The sequence below is a fragment of the Centroberyx affinis genome, unplaced genomic scaffold, assembly GCF_046629955.1.
Source record: "Centroberyx affinis isolate AG114_WGS23_722 - 3 ecotype Tasmania unplaced genomic scaffold, CSIRO-AGI_Caff_v1 ptg002680l_1, whole genome shotgun sequence".
In the NCBI taxonomy this organism is placed as follows: Eukaryota; Metazoa; Chordata; class Actinopteri; order Beryciformes; family Berycidae; genus Centroberyx; species Centroberyx affinis.
In genome coordinates, this window is record NW_027280863.1 from 42,016 (window position 1) to 68,504 (window position 26,489).

Sequence of the window (26,489 nt, forward strand, 5' to 3'; positions counted from 1 at the left end):
GGTTCATGTACAGCACTCTAGATGCTGTTTGAGTTCTATTCACATCATGTAATATGCCTAGGTGCTGGCCATTACATTTGGGGCAAGGTTTTCTCAGAGTGCAATCTGCAATCTGCTGCTTTGTGCGTTGTTCCTCCAAGACACCAGGGGCGCTATCAAGCCTGCTCTGAGTTTCTCCTCAATACACGTCATCCAAACACCAGCTGAAAGCTACTGAGCATGCGCGGCTCCAGCTCCTTACAGACCTGAGAAGGACTCGGAGAGGAATTGTCAACGGTAACAGTCTGACTTTTCTATTGATGGTTTTTTCTTTTTTTACTTTACCAATCCTAATTTATCCGATTTGGTATTTTAAAACCAAGTTAATCCGTAATATTACCAGAATTTCTATCTTTCCTTGTTTGATGTAAAATCAAAGCTCTAAAGTCTCTAATTCTATGCGGTTGAAGTCTGCCATGGCCCGTGAAGTACACGTAAGCGTAATGGTTAACATGATGTTCCAGCTAGCAGCATCTTGGTTGGGCTTTTGGAGAAGCCAGCGAGCAACATAATTCGTTTTTGCACTTCCATTAGCTTTCATATTTGCCAAGAGGAGCGCTGTGGTTGCTTTTCTAGTTAACAGCTAATTTAAGATGAGATATACAGAGGTTAGATTGTACACGTAGGCTAGCCATTTTTGCTAGGTTAATAGTTATTCAACGTCAATAGTCAAACATAACGTTAACCTAGTTACTGTTTCTGCAAAAAATGCCTTATATGTACGGAAGTGAATTTGCCCTGGCGGTTTTATTCTGGCAAATTGCTAACGTTAGTTGGCTAGGGCTAAGTAACATCCAGGATGAGTTTGTCATGGTAACATTATGGGTCCATCTCTAAAATAGTTTGTCAGGTTTTGAATGGAGCCTTACAGCCTAATTTCTTGCCAGATGAGGACGCTGTACATCTTTGCTGTGCTGGCCTTGCTCGGGCTGGGATCAGGAGAGGAGGGAGCCCGTCTGCTGGCCTCCAAGTCCCTGTTGAACCGCTACGCTGTGGAGGGCCGCGACCTCACCCTGCAGTACAACATCTACAATGTGGGCACCAGGTGAGGAGCATATGGAGTACGCTGGGATGCTCTTCTGTGCAGATCCCTTTTCCGTATAGGCTTGGCTGTGTCCTCGACTTAATTTTTTTGTTTGACATTGATTTAGTGAAAACGTAAATAACCTCAGGGACATTGTGTATGTCCCCACTACCCAGAAAAGGATTTAGCAAGTAGAGAAAATGAATGGACATTCTGAATATAATTCTCCCTGTTGGGCAAAACAGGGTTTAACTGAATCATTAACTAGAGAGAAGCTCACTTTGATGGAAAATGAAGATTAGAAAAATAAATTTGTGGTCATTTTTTTTTAATTCAAGGTAGTGGATGCAAGTGGGAAACCAAGATTTTATAGGTCTGCTCTGTTCACTTTGTCTAGCTGATAAACAGATTTTCTTCAGTGCTGTTCTAACAATTTAGTTTTGGAGAAGCAGCATTTTATAGGACTTAAAGGAATTCCTGTAACATTTTGAATTAACTTTTTGAGGTTGGTTATTTTTCTGCAGCCAACTAAATAGCCAACGAATAGATAACGTTGAGGAACAGATCTTTCTAATGAACTGAGTGTACTGAGTCACCACTCTGAAAGATTTAATTAAAAAATCCTGCTGTGTTGTAGCAACCTAAGATGCGATAGGCTGGCTATATGAAGCAGCCTATCACAATTGAGTGACCAGGACAAGGGGCAGGATTGCAGTACAGTAATGTCAACTGAATCAGTAACTCAGTCTACAACTCTACATAGTGGGCTCCCCCTACAGGTGACTGAAAGCACCAACTGTCAGCTGGAAAAAACGTAGCTGCGGTATGAATAGATATAATTAATGATAGCCTAGCCACCATTTTTGATACACTTTCCCATTTAAAACCCTGTTGTAAAGGCATGACGTATCCAACATTACAAAATTGTCAGAGTTAGAGAGGTGAATTGGCATTTGAAAGACTTCCATCTACCGTAATGAAACTTAAGTGTTTAATGATTTAATGTATCGTGTCTCAGTTAACGTAACTGACAAGACCTCAATCGTCACTGAACGTAGCCTAAAAAAAAAAGTTACTGAAAGTGCCGGAACCACTGATAAACTAATGACTATCTTGTACTGATAAACTGTTGACTATCACTACCACTACAGCTAGTACCCAAGGAATAATATGAAAGGATTACGTGTGGAAAGATGCTTTCAATTGTAGTGCTTATGACAGGAATGAACGAAACCATCAGCAAAACCAACAATACACCCTGAACAGAAGTGGATCTGAATTTTTGTACTGAACTGAACAAAATTACATGAATCAGCAAAGGGACTTGTAATGACCAACACTACTAGTTTGCAGCTGGCTGCACTCCTTGTATATCTCATTGTTTGTTTTCTTCTTGTACGTCTCTGCTCTACAGTGCTGCCTTGGAAGTTGAGCTGTCAGACGATTCCTTCCCCCCAGAAGATTTCGGGATTGTTTCAGGAATGTTGAATGTCAAATGGGACAGGATTGCACCGTATCCTGAACCTGAATGCCCAACCTGGGCCATTATAAGTGCTACATTATTTCAGGGTCTTCTAATTTTTACAATAGCAATTTTGAATTCAAATATTGCATTGATTGATTCTTCAGCTTTTGAAATTAACTCTTCATCCAGAACCTTTGTCAGTAGAGCTGAAATCATCACCACATAATTGTTTATATTTACCTGAATTGGTTTGTTTCAGTCTTATCCCTGTTTTTCAAACTGTGGTCTACCTTAACCCTTGCACTCTCAGTGCCAGCAATGTCTCTCATACTGTGGTATTGCGCCCCCTGAAGGCTGGTTACTTTAACTTCACCTCTGCATCTGTCAGCTACCTGGCCCAAGAGGGAGGGCAAGTTGTGGTAAGATAAGTTAATTTCCCTTCATGGATCTAACATAGCACCTGACATCTCCATGTTCCACTGGATGCAGTTAAAATTTATATGAGCTGAAGCGTCTTGTCCTTCCTGCAGGTTGGCTACACCAGTGCCCCTGGCCAGGGAGGCATCCTGGCTCAGAGGGAGTTTGACCGGCGCTTCTCTCCTCACTATGTAAGTAGTGCATTCAAAATGCCTCACACATTCATGACACTGCTTTGTTCCCTTAAAATGGAATACTACATCAGCCCCTTTAGCCCTTGTAACCTCACTTGATTTCCCACCTGCCCCTTCTCCAGCTGGACTGGGCTGCATTCGGTGTGATGACCCTGCCCTCCATCGGCATCCCACTGCTCCTCTGGTACTCCAGCAAGAGGAAGTATGACTCACCAAAGGCCAAGAAAAACTGAAGATGCACCGCTGGGTTTAAGGATCAGGGATTGGGGGTGGAACTCATGGATGGACAGAATGGCGTATTTGAATATCTTAATAACCCATATTGGGGGTGAAAGATCAAATAAAACTCACACTGATCAAGGAACTTGGTTATTTGAAAAAAGCAAGTAATTAATGGCATTTTGGATCAGCATTAGAAGAACACCACCAAGAGAAATGTGAAAAGCTTCTTTTTGGTGGTTAGTTCCTACGCTGGTGTAGTGAATTCACAAAAAACTTTAGCAGTCAATTTACCATTAAACCATTGTAATCTATGGATAATGGACTGGGCTTTACCAGCATTGGTCATCCTGTCATATTTATACATTCATAGTACTGATACTGGGTTCATGTGAGATGACAACCACCAGCGTGTTAGTGACATTAATTGTTTTGGGGTTTTTTTGTAATTCATTTGATTGAGATCCTCAAGTTGATTACTTATAAAACTGCATTCTCTTGTCTAGCTAGAGTGCAACTAAAAAAACAATTAAAACAAGCTGGGTTTTTACAAAGGTGTGTCTGATTTCTTTTATTGTTGAAACAATCTTTTTTTGAAATGTTACATGGTTTTACATTACTTTTGTAAGTAGTTTGAGCTTTCAGTCAGTTTCTGTAACATTTTACACCGCAGGGGACCACAAACAATTGTAGCTGCCTCAAGGTTATCACTTGATTTTGAGCAAAGTCTTTTTTGACAATACATCTGCATTGCAGTCCAATGGTGGTGTTAAGTCTTTTGAATTAAATTATTTAACACACCAACATTATATGATTAGTGAAGTTCTAGTACTGTAGACAAACAAGGCAGCAGTGTGTGTATATATAGTGGACATAGTATGTCTGCACACCCTTTCAAACTTTCTAGTTTATATTGCCTTGCGGGCTGAAATGGCCAGTAAATATTTTTTTTCTGACCTGACTAACCTTTTGTTTTTACCCTAATTTTGCTGTTTACTATATTGAGCGACAATCGAAAGGCAATAAAAACGAGTTAGAATGAATAGTTCATTGAAAGGCTTTATAGACTTCCGATATGCATAACATGTGCAGTAAACTGTCTGCATATTTTATTCACAGAGAGGGTTTGGGGTTAGGTGGTGTCATTGGTCAAAGGTTGCTGTCAGTAGACATGCTGCATGTTGAGATGGAGATCTGCATCACAGGATCTGTCACTAGAAAAATAATGAGCAATGTTTGAAAAACTTGAAACTGGAATGATACTGAAAATTCAGCATGTTGGATTTGAAGGATTACTGAGAGCTAATGCTTTGGGTTGAGACAATAACAGTGATTAATTGATGGTAAAAGGTTTGTGCTTTGAAGTAGTATTGAGTCAGGTTCAGTCTTGAAAGACACATGATGTACATTTTGAACATTTTTGCTTTTTTTTCAGTACATTGTAACTCAAAATATAGCCTATTTTCCCTTTTCACTCTTAACACTTACATTGCAAATGTAAACAAACCTAAACAACTTCTAAATTAAACAATCTCTTGTTGTCGATATTTGTCACTTCTTAGGGTTAGGGTTATATAAGCATAGAACTCAATTGTAGCCTACCTGAGCATTTGCATCCTTTCCTGTCCTTGAAGGCAGGCTTTGGGCAGCTATATGAGCAGGGTCTCCTCTAGTCCCTCTCAGGTTTACCTCTGAGTAAATGTGATGTTGAGTGCATGCTGAGATTAGGGGAGATGTCTTGTTAGGACTACTGTGACAAAGACATTTTAAATGCATTTACATGCAAAGGCTAACCCCTTTCATGGAATCAAAGAAGCACAACATGGGTTATGAAAGATATGCTGTTGTTTACAGTACAGCTCTTTATTTTGAAAACCAGACCTCAGTCAAATTATCAGACTTTATCTTTTTATTAATTGATTGATCTTGTCTAGCAACTAACCAGCTTTGGTTATCACAAATTTCCATTTCCACCCACTATCATTCCATGCTGCATAAAGCAAATATTTCTAGTCATTTTTAATATTTGAGTCTGTTTTGAGGCACCTATAATTACCACCTATTTATTGTTAGCCCCGCGACAGCAGGGACTCACATTATCGGTCAGTCAGTTCACCACTTTTAGTCACGTGGGTTACCAAAAGAATGCTGCAGGGAGTTAGTTTGCAGACTCTCAGTCGGGAAACCTGAGGTCGATTCCCGGCACGTACGCTTCCACAGAATTCAGTGCCACAGGGCTGATAGACTCTTACTCTTGTTTAACCATGAGGGTCAGAATTAATTAAAAACACAAATTTTTAAGTTGTACTTGTGGATTGGTAGTTGCTGTAATGAGATGATTATGGATTGGATAGTTTTCTCCAAGTCATTCCTAGACTGAACCTCCCCGAAACAAATACTACTGTCTGTTACTTCTCACCTGCATTCGCTTCAGTGTCTCGCCACCTTCCAGTAGCATAAAAGCCAATCTCCTCATGGGACCTCTGTTCCCACTGGTCTAGATGAGGAGTCTCCTCATAGGTATGAAGAGACTCCAACCTCCAATATCCCAGATCCCTTGGGACAGAAGCATCTGTCGCCCCCTGCTGCTGTGGCAGGGTGTTGACATTGACATAAGGAGATTTATTTTCCTTCCTCATGGCCCTGGTAGGCTTGTTGACCCTGGCATACTGGGCATCAGTAATGAGGTTGTCACTATCACATGGTCCTCTGCTGGTGAAAAGGTCTGGAATGTTGAACTCCTGGAAAAAACAAACCACATGGTTTGATTCAGAGCTATAAGTGAAAAGGTTAGAGTTGCTACCTGAAATAGAGATGCAACGTCCTTGCACTACTTACACTGTAGGCCTACATACTGTGCGTTTGCCTTTTCCTATCAGTTGTTAGCCAGATGAGCCACCAGGACACACAAATGTAATGTTTTTAATGCCACCATATATAGTTCAGTTTTTTATAGTAAGAATGTTGCACCTGCTCATCCATATATATTTATAAAATTACACAGTAGCTAACAATTACTAGTTTAATTAATATGAAATTAATATGAAATGCAGATGAATATAGTGGTATTTAAGTAAATTGGCCCCTAGCATAGTTCAAATGAGGTTATAATAGAATATTGTCCACTCTGTCTTCAAATTGACAACCTGATGGAGCCTGCTGCTTCTACTCCATAGATTTATGATATCAGCATTTAAATGCATCAAATGCATCTTGGCAAAAAAGACTACACCAAGTCTACACCGGTCATGTCAGCAGCACATGAGCAGCATGCGAGTTTGTTTCCACACTGTTTCCGTTTTAGTTGTTTTAGCCGCGCATCCAAAAGCGTGAAATCAAGCACAAAGCCTACACAAGCAGAAATGGAAATACATCATTGATAAGTGGTAATTATGCCCAGTTTATACATTTTTCCTATCCAATATTATAAAATATATCAACACAAACGCCACTGAATACTTAAAGGATAAGGCTGGTGTTTTTTAATGCATTGCTTACCGTCAACAAATCCTATGAAAATAACAAAATCAGCAATGAGCCCATCAGCCCAGAAAATAGTTAGGGACCCCAGCCACCCAGGCAGTGGCCTTATCACTCAGCTACCATCAGGTAGACGCTACCGCTGGGAGCGCTGCCCAGACAGAAGGGTAAAGCAAGCAGTTCGTACAAATAGACTTGTAAACAGTTTTTACCCAGAGGCGGTCTGGTTTTTAAATGAATAGCACTACTGCACTTTACTAACTACAGCACACTGCTTGTGCTACAGCACAAGCACACGCTCACACTTTGCTGACAATGCATGCTGCATATGTTTTATGTTTTATCATTCTTTTATTTTAGTTTCTTATGTGTCTCTGTCCTTTTTCTACCATGTTTCTCATGTGTTTTTTTTTTTTTTTTTGCTGAATGACGCGAGGCTCGTGATCAAGAATTCCAATGCATTTTTATGTAAATGGCAAATAAACTTGAAACTTGTATGTGTCACCTGATGGTTGCATTGAGGAACGTTTTCTCAACTTTCTGCCAATTCAAAGTCATACAGGGGAGTCCCTTTGCCAATCAGTACTAACTGTTTTAGAGGAAATGGGCATTGATATTAACAATTGCCGAGGGCAATGTTATGATAATGCATCCAACATGTCTGGCGTCTATAAAGGCTTGCAAGCCCGTATTAGAGAGGTTAACCCTTTGGTTGAGTGGATACCGTGTGCTGTGCACACGCTCAATTTAGTGGGAGTCAACTGTGTGAACTACTGCTTTGAGACAGAGGAATGTTTTTACTTTGTTCAGACACTTTTTAATTTTTCCTCAAAATCCACCTCCTGTTGGCAGATAATTACGACAGGATTACAACCTAATGACAACCAAAGAATAGAGACATTAAAAACTCTGTCAGATACTAGATGGTCAGCACACGCACAAGCAACCAAAGCACTGGATCTGAATTATGCCAGTATTCAGGAGTCGCTGACAAAGAAAGCAGATGACCCTAACCAGAATCTGCCTATTCGTGATGAAGCCAGGATGCTCAACCTAAAAATGAGAAAACTAGAAAACGCCTTTCTGTGTAACATGTGGAACAACATACTCCAGCGATGTCAGAGGACAAGTACTGCTTTACAGGCAACTGAATTGGACTTATGCAATGCTGCTGATTTGGTTAGGTCATTAAGGGGTTATGTGGCAGGCCTACGTGATGAATTTGACACCTGTGAGAGAGAGCAAAAAACATGTCTCCAACAGTGTCACAACAGTACAGGGTAGATACGCAGAGGCAGAGAAAAAGAAAAAAACAAGTAGATGAATCCACAGAGCCTGAGTGTGAGAAATCAGGCCGAGAGAAGTTCAAAACAACTGTCTATTGTTGTCATAGACCGGCTCATTGCCGAAATGGATCGGAGGTACCAATCATACAAGACCATTCATGAGACATTTGGCTTTTTGAACAATATTCCCTCCATCGCCCAAAATGATCTACGTAATTCAGCAACTAATCTTCAAAAGAAATATGCAGGTGATTTGGAGTGGGATTTTGTGGATGAAATATGCCAATTCTCTGAATTGGCATATTTCGCGAGGACACATCAGCAAGGGGACTACTGCAACTCATAAGAAGGAGAAACCTGCAGTCAATATTTCCAAATGTTGACATTGCTTTCAGACTGTTCTTGACATTGCCAGTAACCAATGCGAGCGGGGAGTGCTCTTTTTCGAAACTGGCCCCGGTCAAAAATAGACTAAGATCAACCATGGATCAAAAGAGACTCAAAATAGGCTCTGATGTCCATTGAAAGTGATATCCTGCGCAAAATGGATTTTACAAGCCTCATCAAAGACTTTTCCGCAAGGAAAACAAGAAAGAAAACCTTCTAAAGGTAAGAATATGTTTTGTTATGGTCGGCAAACTTCTAAGGACTATAGCGTTTTATAATTGTGCACTGCTGTTTGGTTTGTTGCCTGTATCTTTTAAGGATCTGTGCTATATAGGGCTAATCGTAGATATGTATTGTTTGATCTGAGTGAGTCTATTTTGTTGGCTGCAATGGAATTGCATGAGTTGGGTGTGTCCTGTGATTGCTGATGCTGATGTTGTTGAAAGAATGGCTCACCGGGACAGGGCTCTAATGCCACTGCTGCTGTTGTTCAGTCTCAAAGCAAGCGTGTACATGATTTTATGTCAGCTCGCAGATTGTCTGCGAATCTTGGTTGCATTATTGTGTTTACATTACAGACTATAGAAGTGTCTGTATCTGTGCTCCCTTTATAGTGTGTGCGTTTCCTGTGTGTATTCCCTCATATTCCGTTTTGACTTGGCAGTAGCAGACTCTTGCTCCGAATCCGGCATGTAATGTGTCATTATTTATTATTATAGTATTTATAATTTATTTATTGTTTATTATTGTATATTTTATTATGATATATTATTTATTATTATATTTTTTCTTGTGATGGGATAGGTATAGGGGCCTACACAAAGTGTAGCCTAGGGGACTCTGATCATCTTAATCCGCCACTGACCCTGAGTGATTTCCTTGATCCAAATCTACAACAGAATATTTTTCTGCAACAGTATATGTGTATACTACAGTCATGGAGTGGTGGGGAAGCCACTTAGAAAATCAGTCCCGGCTTAAAATAAACTTTTTGGAACTATTTTTTGGCATTAATGATTGATTTCACATGATTGTTTGCATGCTTGTTTTGAGGAAATAATCTTATTAGAAGCACAAATGACGACAGCATTTTGTAATGCTGGCTACAGTCTTGGGCATTGACAGAACAGATAGCCTATAGTCATTGCAACAAAACACCTAGCTTATCATTATCATTATTCATTTGTGATTTAGGATTAAAGAACTGCTTACAGGTGAGCTTTGTAGTTTCTTGGGTAGTAAAATAATCTAATTTTAAAAGTCAGATAGTGTCAGATTAGCCTTGAGTGCATATTGTTCTAGCAAGTGGACTATAAAAGTCATGGTGTCTGCCAGTGGGCTATGTAACATGAGGACTGGTTTAGGCTATTATTTTGGTTACATTTGCCTATATTATTTTGGGCTGATTCCCGGCTGTCTGTGGGCCGACCGACAGACCAGCCCACAGATAGAGCTGCCCACCGGGAATTCTCCCAATAGTCCCAATGGCCAGTCCATCCCTGGTCCCCAATGATGGCCGGGCCATTCTGGCCACGCCTCCAGGCATGCACAATGCGAAATGTTAATCTGGCAATACTGTTAAACCACAGGGTAATGTATGATGCTTTACCTCTACCCTAGAGGGCGGCACACGTTCCTGCAGCTGATTTTCAGGCACTGAGAGGGATTTCTTCAGTGCTTTCCTCACCACAGCATACTCTGGAGTCCTGTCCAATTCAGGGCCTATAGTCTTGAATGGTGATGACTGGGTTTCATTTTTATGTGCATTCGTTGCATCTCTTTTAGCAGCATCCTCCAACTTCCCTGCGTCGTCACAAACATCGCTGGACTGAGAAAGAGCGGTCAAGAGACATGGAGCACCCATCTGCTGAATGAAAGGGAAAGTTGCTTTTGCACATATGTTTTGGTGGATGCCTTACCGCTAGTTCATGGTTCATGCAGAAACGGACGTGACAGTGCACAGCCAAATTGATGTTATCACACCCAAAACATGCCATCAGCATAGCTTGGCATTCATGCCTCTAGTGCCTTCAATGACTGCAGTTAAAAACTTCAGTACTTTAATGGTGTTATAGGAAAATTCATCTCTCCAAATCCTCGACAAAAAAAGAAATTTCAGGTGGCAGTGGCTCCCAAATGCAGGCACCGTTCCCAGTTGTTTTGGCTGCAATTACGTCAACACTGTCATGTTTCCACGTGAAGCATGAATCAGTGGTTCAACCAGAAGTTGAAGGAACATCTTACCAAGCTATGCTATTCTCACTACAACCAACCCTAGCCTGGCTAGTTTGAAACCGACACAGACTCTTCTCTTACTTTAGTTTAGACGGCATTAATAATATGTGTGGGTTGTGCTTAGAACAGCTGTATATGTGTGTGGCTGTCTGTTTGTCTTTCCTTTTTCAGACGCCTGTTGCACGCAGTGATTTTACCTGACAGTCGACGATGGTGCTGCCCTAACTGGCATGTCCCATCTGCCTTCTGCCTTATCTTATTACTCTTTGTCTTATTTGTTTTCTTATCTCATTGTCATTACCTCCGCCAAGGAGGTTATGTTTTCGGTGCCGTTTTGTTTGTTTGTCTGTTTGTCTGTTAGCAGGATTACAGAAAAACTACTGGCCCGATTTTCATTAAACTTCGGGGAAGGATGTAGCATGGGCCAAGTAAGAACCCATTAAATTTGGAGCGGATCCGGATCCAACTCACGAACAAGCAATAATAGCACAACCTTGGCGGAGGTCTGCGCTCTCCAAGTGACCTTCTAGTTGTCCATGTTATTGTTACTGTCCCAGGACCTATTGCACACTCAGCCTCATTTTGTGATTGTTGATTAGCTAGATCTAGGTAGGCTTGTTCTCTGTAAAGTCCCTTGAGACATGTTTGTGATGAGAGGCTATAGAATAAAACCTGAGGGAGCCAAATTGACTTGAAAATGACTTGAAATGAAAATAATAACTAGAAGGGAACCAAGGTTCATGCTATTATTGCTTGTTCGTGAGTCGGATCCGGATCCACTCCAAAATGTAATGGTTCTTCCTTGGCCCATGCTACACCCTTCCACGAACTTTCATGAAAATCGAGCCAGTAGTTTTCCGTAATCCTGCTAACAGACAAACAGACAAACAAACAAACAAACGGCACCAAAAACATAACCTCCTTGTCGGAGGTAATAACCACAATGAGAATTAGTATCCACTTCAATCCCTACATCCAATACTCAAATTGTACTCAAATACAAATTACAGTACATGTTCTACAAGTTAGAGATGATGTTCTCTGTTAGACATGGCAGTAGTGTCAGAGTGCAGATTGAGCTGTAGCGGGGCAGTTGGAGTCTTTTTGGTGATCCGCTCATTTTGAGTCAGGAGCTCTAAATGAATCAAACTGATTTTATGAATCATGAACAACTGACACTAAAAACCTCTTCACTACTAATAGAATAAATAACACGGAATACAGTTCATCAAAAATGAAATTGCATGAAACGTGTGGTGGAGCAGCCAACTCTCTTATGTTCTGTCTTTAAACAATTGAGTCTTCATTTAGTGAACGTACACTACTGTCTCCTATAGCCCAAAAGAGATAACCACAGAACTTGAATGGATAGAACAGTCCTTCCACTGTTTATCATGGTAATTTGGCTAGTACAGCATAAAATGGCGTTTTAAGGGATATTTGCTATGGTGACAACGCAAGTCTGGGCATTAAGGCTGTAAAGTGTGTCACACTTGCTTGAGAATTGTCCAAACTCAACACTGAAGGCTGCTGTTTACGACAAGGTAGCATTATTAAAGATTGTGCTTCTCTTGCTTGGAAAGGAAATGCCCTCCACCGGCTACGTCAGTACAAAACGCCCCCTGAGACTATGGTGGCCGAAATGGGTCGGACAGTGGAACTTTGCAGTTCTGTGAAACTGGGCAAAATTTAATTTCCAGTTTTGTCGGTGACATGCATTTTCTTTTCAAAATAAAAGCCCCATACGAGGCTGGCACTAAAAACACAGTTGTGAATTGTGAAATCTCTGTAACTAATAATAATGTAGCAAAATGCTTAAGAGGACGACGTAGGCTGTTTCTGACTGCATCGCTGGCATAACAAATAGAAAGGTAGGGGGTATGCTGTAGGGCAGGGGTACTCAAATACAAATCTTAAAGGTCCACAAAGAAAATTTTCAATTAGACAAAGGTCCGTTTATTAAGGTCAGTCAAGCTTTTAACGAATTATAATTAAATTATTAAATTAATAATATAAAATTAAATATAAAATATATATAATATAAAATTAAATTATATAAAATATATAAAATTAAATATAAAATATATATAATATAAAATTAAATTATATAAAATATATAAAATTAAATTAAATAAAACATAAAATTACATGTAAAATTAAATTAAATTAAAGCTACAAATCACCATTTCCCCATTATCCCCATCCCCCAAACCCGGTTCACACACCCAGCCACCAAAGGTGAATCAAACCATCCTAAGAATCAAAGTCCAAATAAGTCCAGAACTATTGTACATTGTGTCAAACACTGTTGCTTAATGAGAGAAGTGGCACCTTTGGTCTGCTGCCAAGACTTTGAACTTTGGCACAAAAGGTGTGATGACCAGGCAGAGACACTGATGCAAGTGTTCATGGGTGAGTCGGCTGCGGTACTCGTTCTTCACCGTGTTCATTGTTGAGAATGCAGACTCACTGCTGTAGGCTGGCCACCTTTGAACACGCCATTTTAGATTGATTCACGTTCCAAATCTAGGCTAGTAGCTAACAGCTGACGAAACGAGCTGCGCTGTCAACTTGATTACACCGGTCTTTGTTCTCTTCTCTTGTAAAAATAAAGTTTGAAAAAAAAAGTGCGGCTCTACAGTATGACGTCGCGTCCGCGACTCACCGCTGTCATGGAGATGACGGGACGCTGAATGTGATTGGACCAAACCAAAGCAGAGTAGACGTCCTCACACAGACAGTGGAGCAGTCGGGCATTCAGAGCGCTGCTTGCAGTGGAGAAAGCGGATAATTTTGACTCGTTGCGTTGCGGCGAAGTCTCGCAGATAATACAAATAATACATATGAAAAGTATAATTTGCTCAGAGTCCGGAGACAGTTGTGGTTCGGTCCGGATCCGGACCGGAGTCCGGACTTTGAGGATGACTGCTGTAGGGTTTTATTATAATTAATAGTATAATTTTCTCATCACTTTAATATAACAGAGTACTTTTCATAGAACTTGGAATTGAAAATGTCAAATAAATGTATTTTGAAATAATGTAGAACAAAAAAACAACAACATTACTTCAGTTTAAAAACTAATCCTAAATAACTAAAGAATAGCCCCACCACCAAAAACCAAATTGTGATTGAAGTAGTCTAATTGTATACTTAATTCATGGATAGAGCTCTTGGTACAAGAAGTAAGAATATACAAAGGCCCCCACACTTACAATGACGATAGGTTTCTTAATATCTATACATTTTTTTATTCCTTTCCTCCTGCAGATTCAATTTCACGCCCATTTCAAGGAGGCACAAAATGTAGTTTTCCCAGCCACACTAGCTGAATGTGTACTTTTTTCCCTCTTTCTGTGTGAATTATTGCAGTTTATACATCAACCGCATCTGCATTGTCACTATGACAGTTTCTTGGAGGGGGTTCTGTGAGTAACATGTTTTTATTTATTATCAACAAGAGAAATACCATTTTGTTAAAACATGAACACTTTTATTTTGAAGGCTAAGAAATTCTACCGGAAGTGAGTTTCCTTCTTGTTCACGCTTATTTTCACGCAGCTTTACTTTGCAGAAGGCAAAAAACATTTCCTATGAAAACGATTGTTTTTCAACTTCAACCACATAGCCTAGCATCAGAGTCGACTTTGCTACGTTAAATTGCTAACCAAAATAGCATAGAATCAGAGGTCTTTTGATAGCCAGTTAGCCGTTGTGATGAGGGGGCGTTTCTTGTACTGACGTAGTGGGTGAGGGGTGTTTCTTTTACTGACGTAGCCAGTGAGGGGCGTTTCTTGTACTGACGTAGCATGTGGGGGCATGCCTTGTAGGGAGTCTGCAAGCTGCAGATAGACCTTTCTCTCCAAAATCAGCATATTAGCAAACCTAGCTGGAAAGCATCATCAAACAGGTACCTTAATATAGCCCCTTAAATGCTATATAAACTAACATAGCTTAGCCTAACTCCAAGCATTCGCTAACTTCAAACAGCTAATGGACATCGGCTGATTAACGCAACTATAACCACTGTCACTAACTGTGATGTCAAAACCTCTGACCTACTTAAAAAGATAGCAGCAACTTGTAAAAGACCACCACCTAGTGGTGGCATGACTGACAACTTAATTCAGCTGCAATGCCAGTTTTCCACTACTTTGTTCCTTGCTACAAAACCTCTCGCCTCAGCAACTTGCCACAAGTCGGTTTATACGGAAGCTAGCCCAGCAGTATGGATCGGTCGGATGGCTGCCGCTCCGACCATCCAGGAAGGTTGATTTGAATGGGAAAGACCATTCTATCCATTCAAGATCTGTAGAGATATCTCTGTCCCACCCCCTAGGCGATGATGGCACATTGATGTGCATTGATAGAGGGTATTTTGTTTTTAATCTCCTCTGCAAAATAGATTATTTGTGGAATTGCTTGCCACATAAATGTGAAAGAAGCAGTTATAAATGTTGATTGTTCATTTAAAAAGGTGTCATGAAACATGTGAGGCTGTGAATGTACAAACCGTTTACAAAGAAAGTTACCAATAAAATAAACTCAGAGATAACAAGGCAGATCTGGATAGTTTCCATATCTGATATTGATGAATTTTGTAATCATTACGTTTTATACAATATGAACATGGGCCCCTGTGCTGCATATAAAGAAACCATACCTCAGTGCAGGGGGAAGTGAGAATCTCGTTAAAGGGCCCTACAGGGTTCTGGGTGTAGAAACTGACAAGTTCCTGCAGGCTGCCGTGGCGACTCTCCTCCCCAGCGATCAGGTAGGTCCCACTGCCCTCCTCCTTCTCAATGATGAAATGACGACACCTATCCTTTCCTCTGGAGGAGAAAAAATAATTAGGGGTCCAAGCATCGCAGGTGTCAATAGCTCCTGAATCATAAGGCCTAGAATCAATTTATTTAGCCCGATAGAGCAAGAGTTTTGAAAATCCAAACTGCACAAATTAAGTTGACAACAAAGACATGCAAACAGGAAGTGAGCCATAATTCCTAAACGCTTGATGCTAGAGCAGCCAAAAGTCAGATACATATTTGGGATGGACCCCAAAGTGTGACAGACTAAATTTAGTTGCACTCCATAGCTCCACCCTCAGGCCAAGCTTGCAATAGCAACATTATTTTTATTTCTCCTACAAAGTTGACTCAATTTCGTATTTCCTCCTACCTGTACCTGTTTAACGTCCACCAATAGAGAAGACAATGTGGAGCAGATCGAAGAGAAACTAGCTGAGGAAGTTCGCAAATATGTTCCTAGTTATTCCTTAAGAGCTAACAAGAGATTTTTTTTCCCCTCAGATTCCGTAGCTCAACACAAATCCATTTCACATATTGGTTTTCATTCTAGTCTTAACTGTTTTCTGCCATTTTGAATGTTATGCAAACCTTTTATGACATACAGAAGAAGTTGATGGCAAAAAAACACAAACAAGAAGGGATGCATAATTCCTTAAACCTGCAATAAGTGATATCAGACCTTATAACCAATCTTGAAACTGTGCTATGTGGAGGTTTCATTGACACATAATGATATAAATCAATACCACACTCGTGGGCTAGCTGTGTGTTTTCACCTCTTTTCTAAAGCTTGTTGTCAAATTCCGCTCTGGAACGAAGCTCCTCCTTATGGAAGCCTGTTTCCACCACCTGTTAAAAAAATCAGGATTTTCTTTTTTTTTTTCATCATCATCAAGTGAGATTTTTTTCTCAATAGTATGACTTAGTATCTCATAATTATGAGATTCTGAGTCATTTTTATGAGATACCATTTCATAATAATTACTTCGCATCTCATAATTATGAGAAAGGACTCACTATCTTGTAATTATGAGCTACTATCTCATAATAAATCATAATAAATGTCATATTTCTGACTTACACCAGGCACTTTAACACCTATCTAGAAGCAGCTGGTCATCTGTTGCTGTAGCCCATTTATCATAAGGGCCAACTACTTGTGTGTTCAGATCCCTTTCTGCACACCACTGTTGTAAAGACTGTTACTGAAGCATTTGTGGCCTTTCTCTTAGCTTGAACCAGTCTGTCCATTCTCCTCTGACCTCTCTCATTAACAAGCTTTTTTTGGCCACAGAACTGCGGCTCACTGGATGTTTTTTGTTTATATATTATATAAACAAAAACATATTTATTATGAGATACTAAACCACCAATTACGAGATGCTAAGTCATATTTATGAGATAGTAGCTCATAATTATGAGAAACTTTCTCATAATTATGAGATGCTAAGTCATAATTATGAGATAGTATCTCATAGATATGACTTAGCATCTCATAAATATGACTTAGCATCTCATAATTATGACTTAGTACCTCATAATTATGAGATACTAAGTCATACTATTGGGAAAAAAATTGTCACGTGATTTTGCGATTATGCAATTTTGGTGGCGGAAACAGGCTTCCATACCTCCTGGTCCATTCAGTAGCTTTTCATTGTTTTTTTAAACTAGCAGCTTACTGAAAAATAAAATACTTGTAATGGCGGAATCGATGAGGCGAGTGAGTAAACTTGTTAAACTAGTAAACTTGTTAGCTACCTATTCACTTGTCATTGTGGGACATCTAGCCTTCAGGCGGGAGAACAATCGGGCGAAGCCAGACCAGTGACACTTCACCGTAGGTATGTTCAGCTTAGCGATTAGCCTTTATGTACAGTCCCTCACTAGGTTTGTCCTTAGGGGCCTCCGTAGGCCAGTAGCTTTGCTGTGCTTTATTTACAATTGCGTTGCAATTTTTGTCACCCTCTAGTGGTCTGAAAATTGCTTATTGCAGCTTTAACACCTAAATGTTCAAGCAATCCAACTTCATATAAATTACTGTGAAGGGCTTAGACCACAGACCACATTGGGTTGTGCTCTATAGCCTTACCATGTGTTCAAAATTTCAATTGGTTAGGCACTGTTTCACCAGCAGTCGCAGGACTTTCACTTAAATGCTCTATCTTTGAGATGTAGAACTTGTTCAAAATAATGAATCAAGCTTATATTCTCACTGTCATATAATTTGCCCCATGGGCTTGGACCCCGCTTATGGCTGATGGAGGCTATATTTTCATGTTTTTGATGCAACTGATCTGTGTGTGTGTGTGGGTGGGTGTGTGTGTTTGTGTGTGTCTGTGTATACATGTGCAGTATGCATGAAGAGGTGTGTGTACGTGACTGAATGCTAGACCACAAAAATACATGTGTGTGTGCTTGTGCTTACCTATACGAGAGGACAAATCCAATTTGTGACTCACTGAGTCGAAGCAGGAAACAACCTTGTGGTTTGCCCTTTAAAAGCTCCTCAGCCTCTCTGTCCATTAAGCAGCATTGACAGAAAAAGATTTGTGACAACAGCATGAATGTGCCAAACCAACAAACAAAATGACTATGCTTTGTACAAATGTAAGGTAAACACATAGCTACTGTACATGTCCATATTGTTTGTCTGGCTCTAACCAGAATCACAAAACAGGAAAATAGTCTGGGAAGACTGTGATGTAACACTCATTCAAACTATTTACCACACTTGACCAGCACCGTACAGTCTGCTTTAAGGAAGATTTATGTTGATGTATGTTACCTTCAGTGATGATTTATGTAGAAACAACTACGGTAGCTGGCAGTTGAGGCTACCGTAGTACCGTATGCTCTGATTCATGATCAGATTATGATCATCTTATTATGATCCTTGTGTGTAGAACTGAAGAACATGCAGCTTCAGCTGTTTTAAGTTGTAGTAAGCTAGTATTATTTCTCTAAGAATTAAACCCTGTACCAAGAGGGATGTTGCTGTGTGGTATATCAGGATTGTAGTGTGAATATGTATCACTGTTTTACATGATTCCTCCATTGCTTGTTGTTGCCTCCTGTCTGTCTGTGTATCTTTGTGTCTGTGTGTTCCTGTGTCTCTGTCTGCCTCTCACATGCACATTCAGAAGTAAACAAAAAAAGACCCACATTCCTAGGAAGAGTACAATCTTCTGCTACAACCCCATAAAGCCAGCTGACGTGATACAGTAATGTGTCTGACCTGCGTTTAGTGCAGCCACGCAGCCAGCAGGGCAGCTCATGTCCCGATTGGCTAAGGCAGGACAGCTGGCTTCTCTCACACGCAGCAGGAGAAACCCTCTTCACCACAGTCTGACAGTTGAGAGTTAGGAAGTCAAAGGTTTAGCAGCAAAATAGTACTGGGGATCCACATTGCAATAACATACTTTTTTTTTTTTTTTGACCTTATACTGTTGAGAGCTATAATCCTTTGTATTTGGACTGCATCTATCCAGCATTTATATGATATTTATATCAATTGATATTAATATATGATATGTATTACATTTTTTGGGTTGTAGGATCCCCTTGAAAATTAGATGCTACTCAAGGGGTTTATCATACCAATAAATGTAAAAATATCTGATATATTTAAATATCATATAAATAATATGTTTAAATTTAATAACATTTTTAAGTATGTAGTCAAAAAATCTTAAGGTGCAATGATTTCTAGATGTCTGAAAATCATAATTAATATCAAACCTTTGTTGATATTTCCAGGTTCTCTTTCTAGACTTTTTTGAATTTTCAGTGTGTTTCTATGCAAATTCAGCAGCGACTTGGGGTAAATTAGAACAAGTAAATAAGGGTCTGAGTTATCAATCCAGCTCTGAGTCAACATGATGCTGCATCAGAGCTTCAAGACTGGGAGTTTTTTTCTCTCGACTCCCAGACAGCAATAAGAATAAACAGAAGAAAACACTACTGCTGAAAATCCTCTCTTGAAGCTGACAATGTGCTCTTTAACCTTGCATTCACAATGTCATCTCACATTAAAATTATAAGAGTATGACACCAAGACACTAAACGTGTGTTTATGTTCAAATATCTGTATAACTTATTATTGTGCAACTATGAGGAATTTTAGTTTGCTAACTAAGAAAGGGAGACAGGGAGGAAGTCATGAAGAAAAATGGAGTAGACAAAATTGGGAAAGGAAAGGATGTTGCATCTTCATGCCAATCTACAAAAGACATCAGATCATCAGCCATATAGGCACAGATAAAATACAACGGCATGTTTAGATAAGCTAGTATCTTGGACAATAAATAAGACAAACAATATTAATTTCTTCGTCTTTGGAAAGTCCTAAGAGAAGTGGCCATTTGATTGTGAAGTAACTCAGTTACTTCACAACTCAGTCTCATTCGACATAGACACAGGAAGTTAGACGTTTTTTAACTGCACTGTGTGGTTTTGGTTTTGTGTGACAAAGTGACTGAAAGCTAAAGCTACAAGACCACAGAGATAGGCCTAGTGCTGCAGAATAAATAAATAAAAAATTGGGCTAGTCTTACTCTTACATGGATTAAGCCTACCCCTAGACTACAAAGGTAAATTTGTCTTAGTGATACATTGCTGTATAACAGCATTGTTGTTGGACGAAATTTTACAACCATAAAGCAGGGAAAGCTTGAATCCAGTGTGGTAATATACCTTTACATTTGTCCTTGAAGTCAACTATTATCAGAGGCTGGATGTACACATTTCTGTACAGCTCTTTATTGTAAGAGGTATCTCATTTGATATGATAGAGAATATAGGGCCACTGCTGTTGGCTACCGAGGGGTTCCACTGAGGGGTTCCACTGAAGCGGCTAGAAGTTACTTTTCTCAAACTGCTGAGGCTGGGGAGAGTGCGTCACCTCCCCACCCGGATGAAATGATATTGGCAGTGTGATCTGCTTTGATAATTTGATGATTGTTGGATCATTTTAAATCCCCAATCTAAAATTTGTTTTATGTATATCATGGCTAGATTCATTTGAAGGGTAGAGCTCGCAGATACAAAGTGAGCTTTTAACAGCTCACTTTCTTATAAATATTATCTTATCAATACACATTTGCTTTGAAATTAACAAAAATATAAACAGCTTGAAATATGCATTTTCATTAAAAATATATATATATATATACATACAGTTACATTGAAGTTTGAGTATAGGCTTGTGTTAGTTGATTTAGTTGTTTGAGTTTGAATAAGACTACTTTCTAGTTTTGTAAATATTGGCTATGGTGAGAAGTCTCACTTGATTAGGTTTTAATTTTATTTGAGAACTAAGCTCATCCAATGAAAATAAATGTTATGGAGTTGATTATGTTAAAATGGGTTAGGGTTAAAATAAAAAAAATATATTTTAGGGTAAATCAATCTGCCCTCCACTGACTCAAATCATAGGGTAACAGCAAACTTAGAAATGCTGCTTCACTACCTCCCAATTTCCCTGCTTCAAATTGTTCTTTATAAATTAGAATAAAATAGAGTACTACTTTATTAATCCCCATGGGGAAATTAATCTTCTGCATTTAACCCATCCAAACACAGAGCCATAAACTGGAGAGGGCACAATGGCAGGAGATTGCATCTGATCTTGACGCTGACAAACCTCCGGTTGCCAGCTGTTCTTTTGCCAGATTTTTATGCCATCTGGCCATGGATTCGAACCGGCAACCTTCGGACTACTAGTCTGCTTCTCTAACCTCTGGGCTACCTACCACCCAAGTTGCCCACCTATTATTTCTACCAGCCCACCCTAATATAGCAGGCTAAAACCGGCCCTGATATGCTAAGTAGCTACCTTGCTATCGTAGCATCGTAGCAATTTCGGAACCCATTGTCTATCGGTGGCGCTTAGACTCTGGGGGTGACGACCAATATTTTGGGGTTTCCGGTGTAGCCAGCGGACATCCGGGCCAACACTTCATCTTCCGTGCGGCAGTCATTGTTTACAGTCAGATTCGCAACTTGAGACGCGAGAATGGAGTTGGAGTTGAGAGACGACGTCTCATATGCAGATATCTGTTTATAGAGATTAGCCGAAATGTCTTCTGGACCTAAAACACCTACAAAAAGTATCAATGTTTGTGTATTTACTTTGTTTGTATCCATTCTCGCGTCTCAAGTTGCTAATCAGACTGTAAACAATAACCGGCGCATGGAAGAGGAAGGTCCAGATGTTGCGATAAGGCGCGCAAGTTGAATGCCCAGACCAGGGGGTTCTTCTCGAAGGGCTCCTCTCCCCTGAGTGTTAATAAAATAATTTAGCTTTTGACCATATGACTGAAACACCCTGAGTTTTCCCTGCATATGGATACTACTACTACTACTTCCTACTTCAAAAGCAGAAGAAGCGAGGTGCAAACTATTTACGGTGGACGGCCAGTGCCTAACCTGGATAGCTCTGGTAAAAAGCCCCTCTGTTCTGTGAAACAGTTGTGGTCAGACCAACCTAACCCCTATCGCTAAGCTCGCCTCGCCTAGCCGGGGGCTTCTCCGGCTCTGCACAGCTGGGTGCTAACAATCCAGCTAACTCAGTTAGCTAGCTTCATAGTATACCTCCTGGTTGACACTTACCCGGCCATACATGTACAATTTGTTGTCAGGATGTCGCCTTTTTCAGTACGTACACCCGTGCATCACAGGGCTTTGCCTTCACACTTTGACACTGGCTGGGTAAGACCTCTGCTCTGAACACACAAAACTCATCCAGAGATCTAATGTCTAATTTGTTGCACATGCCCACATACTACGCAATTTACAGCATCGAGAGATTTGTATGCTCGGAGGCTGTCTTTTGTATACGCTAGGCTTTTCAATCAGATACATACTGTGTATACAGTATGTTTGGCCATTGGATCGGTGGCCACTTGGCCATGTCTACAAGCCATTCATCAACTGGGCCTGAATAAGGGTCAGCAGTCATTCACCTGCGCGATCAAAGTAGCGAGGTACGCCATTGTTGTCCATTTGTTGCCCCTAAACTGTGAGCGCATCCTCGACTATTTGTAAACAGGAAACTCATCTATAGGATATATATATTTATATGTGTGTATATATATATGTGTGTGTATATATATATGTGTGTGTGTATATATATATATATATATATATAGGCTATATATATATATATATATTCATTTTAATACATTTTCACATTCAAACATTCATTATTACTATTATTTTTTACTATCTTCATCTTATTCAAGATTGGTGCACATGATTCTGTATCCATTGAGAATTGTTTAATAAAAAACAAAAAATATATGTTGGTGTACCCCCAGTTAGACACAATCAAAGCTGACATGAGGTGCAGGATGATGTGTGGAGGAGCAGAAAGTTGCAGTGAGAAATGGGATGTGAAAGCAAGGGAGCGAGTTATGGAAAAGTTGTGTTGGAAAAAAATCTAAATCTATTGCTATTATCTATGCTATTAATAACTGTTGATGATAGTGCTATTTGTACATTTGTACACAGGTTATATACTGTCAAAATAGACCAACCTCTAGAAAACTACAATAAAAAGCAGGTTGGTAAAAAAAATAAACAAATGGATATATACAGTACATTCTATATGGTTATTGTCTGAACAGAAAAATATAGAAGTTTTAAAAATTTAATTAAACCAATGCTGCACACACTGGTCTTTTTCCATAGAAAATGTACTAGATGCACGTGGTTGCCAGCCTAGATATCGCTGGTTTTACATTAAAAATAACACTGTGAATGTTCACTAGGAGGGAAATGAGAGCAAGAGTAGAAATTTTGCATGGGAAGTATGGGAAGGTGAATGGCCAGAATTTGCGAGCTTAGAAATTTACTTCTATTCATTTCTAGTCTAACATTCATTCGGTATTTATTTAGTAAGCAACAATACTATGAAAGCAAAACCTGCATCTGTAACAAACACACCTACTGTGTCATCCTTGAGGTGACCATTATTTTCGAGCATAGCCTTGTCAAATGTCAGGGGTGTTATGCACGGACATTAACCGGTAGAGGCAGCCTTATTGCCTTCTCTCATTGATCGGCGGTCGTGTATTTTGACCTTTACCTGGTTCCTCTGCCCCTCTTCTTGGGGAGTTTTGGCCATCTTTAAGCTTCGTCTGGGTTTAATTGGAGGAGTCCTCTGATTAGGTGGCTGCTGTAGTTGTGTGGCCATAGAGTTGACCCAGTCCTCTCTGCACAGCTTTTCAAAATCTGCCCACCACATACAGTGTGAAAAGCCATCAAAGGCAAAAACATTGATTTACCTTGTAATTATTGTATGTAAGTCCCCAAAACATTAAAGGCTAAACTAAATGAGAAGAATGTTTTTGGGTTTTTTTTAAAATCAGATTTGTCTTTTATTTCGTTTTTGTACCTTATCATAAATGTCTTGAGGGTCCTTTCCACCACACAAGACTTTTATTCTAAAATGAGATATCCACCACTGAAAAAAGTGACCTCCTCTTACAAAATGATTAATTGTATAAAAGAGGATAGTACATCATTAAAAATTTCTATTGTGGTTTGTCAAGCCACAAAGAGTCAATAGCACAATTCTGTGCCTGCCAAAATTACCAACAGTGAATGTATAATTAGACAAAGACAAATTGTTTAATAATTTGTTAAATAAGTGCAATCAAACATGCATAAATAGGAAAGTACCCCATGTGTGAATATCTAGTAATCTTGGTTGTGGACGTGTTGTTTTTCATGATAAAAATTCAGAAAAGAACAATTCACAAAAGTAAGCAATATATTACATTTACATTATGTCATTTAGCATACACTTGTCCAAAGCGAATACATTTTGTCAACAGTAGTCAAACCGACCGTATATCACAGTCTTCATCAGCTAAGCCTTCAATAGGCTGTAAACTGCATTGTTCAATTCAAGATTAACCTTGTTTTAATCACAATGTACTGCCTGTCTAGTATGATTTCTATAAAGAATACCATTCTATAACAATTAGAGACATTGAAAAAAATCCTGACCTTTTATGTGATGGCAACCAATTTTGTCTCTTACTGTATGTCTGTCTTTTTGTACTATCTGTGTGTCTGTGAACAAGATACTGAGGAAGAAGAATGAGATAACGGAACTGGTAACAGCAATAACAACTTTAAGGGGAGGGACCTGAATCTTTGCTGTTAAGGCATTCTTGTTGTATGGCAACATTGTTTTGACGGAGTCCTCTTAGACTTCCTTCACTGTCAAGCCAACTGATAGTCGAAATTTATACCTATATCTACTTAATCTGTAGCAATTAATAAAACAAAAAGCGTGCATGAAACTGAATCCATATCCTGAATCCATATCTCTTATAGGCAACATTTCAATTGCAATGCATTTATGTATTTCACCTTGTTTCTGACTGTATAGATTATTGTGGTGAAAAATATTTCAGTTTCAGCTGGGACCTGAGGTGAATGTTGCACAAGCAGTAGTGATGCATATGCCAACAGCACACAGGAAAACAGAAACCACGAGACAGAGGGCCCTGTTTTCATTTTTTTTTTAAATATTCTTTAGTTTTGAGAACATTTAACTGTAGTTATACCATGTGGTGAAATGGGTGATGGTTTCTTTGTAGGCTTATGGAGTTATTGTCCTTGAGAAGTGCAAGAACGGTGGCTGCATCCAAGTAATTGAAATATACGGTAGTGGGTGTTGGGCTCAGATAGTCATTTGTGTAGAGTGTGTACAGGAAGGGGCTCAGAACACAGCCCTCGGGGGGGTGGGGGGGTGGGGTGATGGTGGCTCACCCTCACTGAGATATGGAGTGACATTGAGTGAGTAAGGGAGCTTTATGATTACCTGGTGACGCTGGATGGTGTTGAAAGCTGAGCTGAGCGCGATGATGAGTATCCTTGTTAGGTGTGGAGAAGCATAGTGTGGAGATGGTATGCAACAGCGTCCTCTGTCCCCCTATTGCGTCTATATGCAAATTAGTATGGGTCTAGGTGTGGTTTACAGCTGGGAGAATTGGTAGATGATTTCCAGAGTTCTGGAATTGTAGCTGTCTGCAGTGGTCTGATGAACAGGGAGTGGAGGATATAAGAGAGCTCCAGGACACAGTGCTTAGGGACCATCCCTAAGACTACATCTGGGCCTGGAGCCTTGTTGGGTTTGAACCTCCTTAGTTGCAGCCAGACATCCGCCTCTGTGAAAGGGGGGTGGCAGCCAGACCTGTGTCTGAGAGGGATAAGGCCCACAGAAGAGCCTCAGACTCCTTGGAGAAGTCCATGGTGTCAAATCATGAAAGGAAGGTGTTAGGATCACAGGCAAAGGAGAGGGGGTCATCCACTGTAGTGATGGCTTTGCCTGTCTGAGCATTAAGTGCCCCGACCCACTGGAAAGCTTGTTTGCTGTTCATGGTGTCAAAATCATGTTTGAGTTTTTCCTTGTATTCACGTTTTGACCTCCTAATTTCAGTCTTGATTGTGTGGTTAATAGTCCTTAGAGCAGACAAGTCCTTAATTTGGAAAATGTTCCTTTTTTCTCTTAGAAGGTGATTAATATGGGGAGTAATCCAATGTTTGGAGTTGGGATATTTACTCACAGTTCTAGTATTGCCATGCAGAATTTGATTAAATCCACAATGACTGAGGCCTGCTCCTCCAGCCCTGACTCAAAAACCCTCTCAGTCTTTACAGGCTAGGCAGCCTTGGAGATATGTGATTTAATCCCCAAACCACTGGGTGGTGCTGTGGGTCGTGAGTTTGAGCCTTTTGAGTGCCTGTCTGTAAAGCAGAAGCAACAGCATGCTATTATGATCCGTGAGACCCAGCGGATATAGCTGTATGGCTGTATTAGCGGCTTTAGCTGTATATGGATTAGAGATGTTACTATAACACAGGTCTAATCTTTTGTCATATAGGTGGTGACATTCACATGTGTGGTGGTCTGGGAAA

At 39.9% G+C, this 26,489-nt stretch overlaps 2 protein-coding genes across 3 annotated transcripts; one reads left to right on the forward strand and one right to left on the reverse strand.

Moving 5' to 3' along the window:
- Positions 1 to 231: 231 nt before the first annotated feature.
- Positions 232 to 3,912, forward strand: ssr2 (signal sequence receptor, beta). Of its 2 annotated transcripts, none has more exons than XM_071535220.1 (6): positions 232 to 276; positions 927 to 1,084; positions 2,478 to 2,576; positions 2,839 to 2,947; positions 3,059 to 3,136; positions 3,262 to 3,912. In XM_071535220.1, exons 2-6 carry the CDS (start codon positions 927 to 929, stop codon positions 3,370 to 3,372), a joined length of 555 nt encoding a protein of 184 aa, XP_071391321.1. In that variant the 5' UTR covers positions 232 to 276; the 3' UTR covers positions 3,373 to 3,912. The 2 variants fall into 2 exon arrangements, with proteins under 2 accessions (XP_071391321.1, XP_071391320.1); XM_071535219.1 differs by lacking the exon at positions 232 to 276 and adding an exon at positions 299 to 473.
- Position 3,913: 1 nt separating this feature from the next.
- Positions 3,914 to 24,662, reverse strand: LOC139657404 (uncharacterized). Its single transcript, XM_071535218.1, has 9 exons — positions 24,570 to 24,662; positions 23,644 to 23,789; positions 18,793 to 18,902; positions 17,983 to 18,072; positions 15,410 to 15,578; positions 10,121 to 10,375; positions 5,778 to 6,099; positions 4,961 to 5,076; positions 3,914 to 4,572 (listed from the first exon to the last, which is right to left on the reverse strand). The coding sequence occupies exons 2-9, from the start codon at positions 23,749 to 23,751 to the stop codon at positions 4,570 to 4,572; spliced, it is 1,173 nt and encodes a 390-aa protein (XP_071391319.1). The 5' UTR covers positions 23,752 to 23,789; positions 24,570 to 24,662; the 3' UTR covers positions 3,914 to 4,569.
- Positions 24,663 to 26,489: the final 1,827 nt, after the last annotated feature.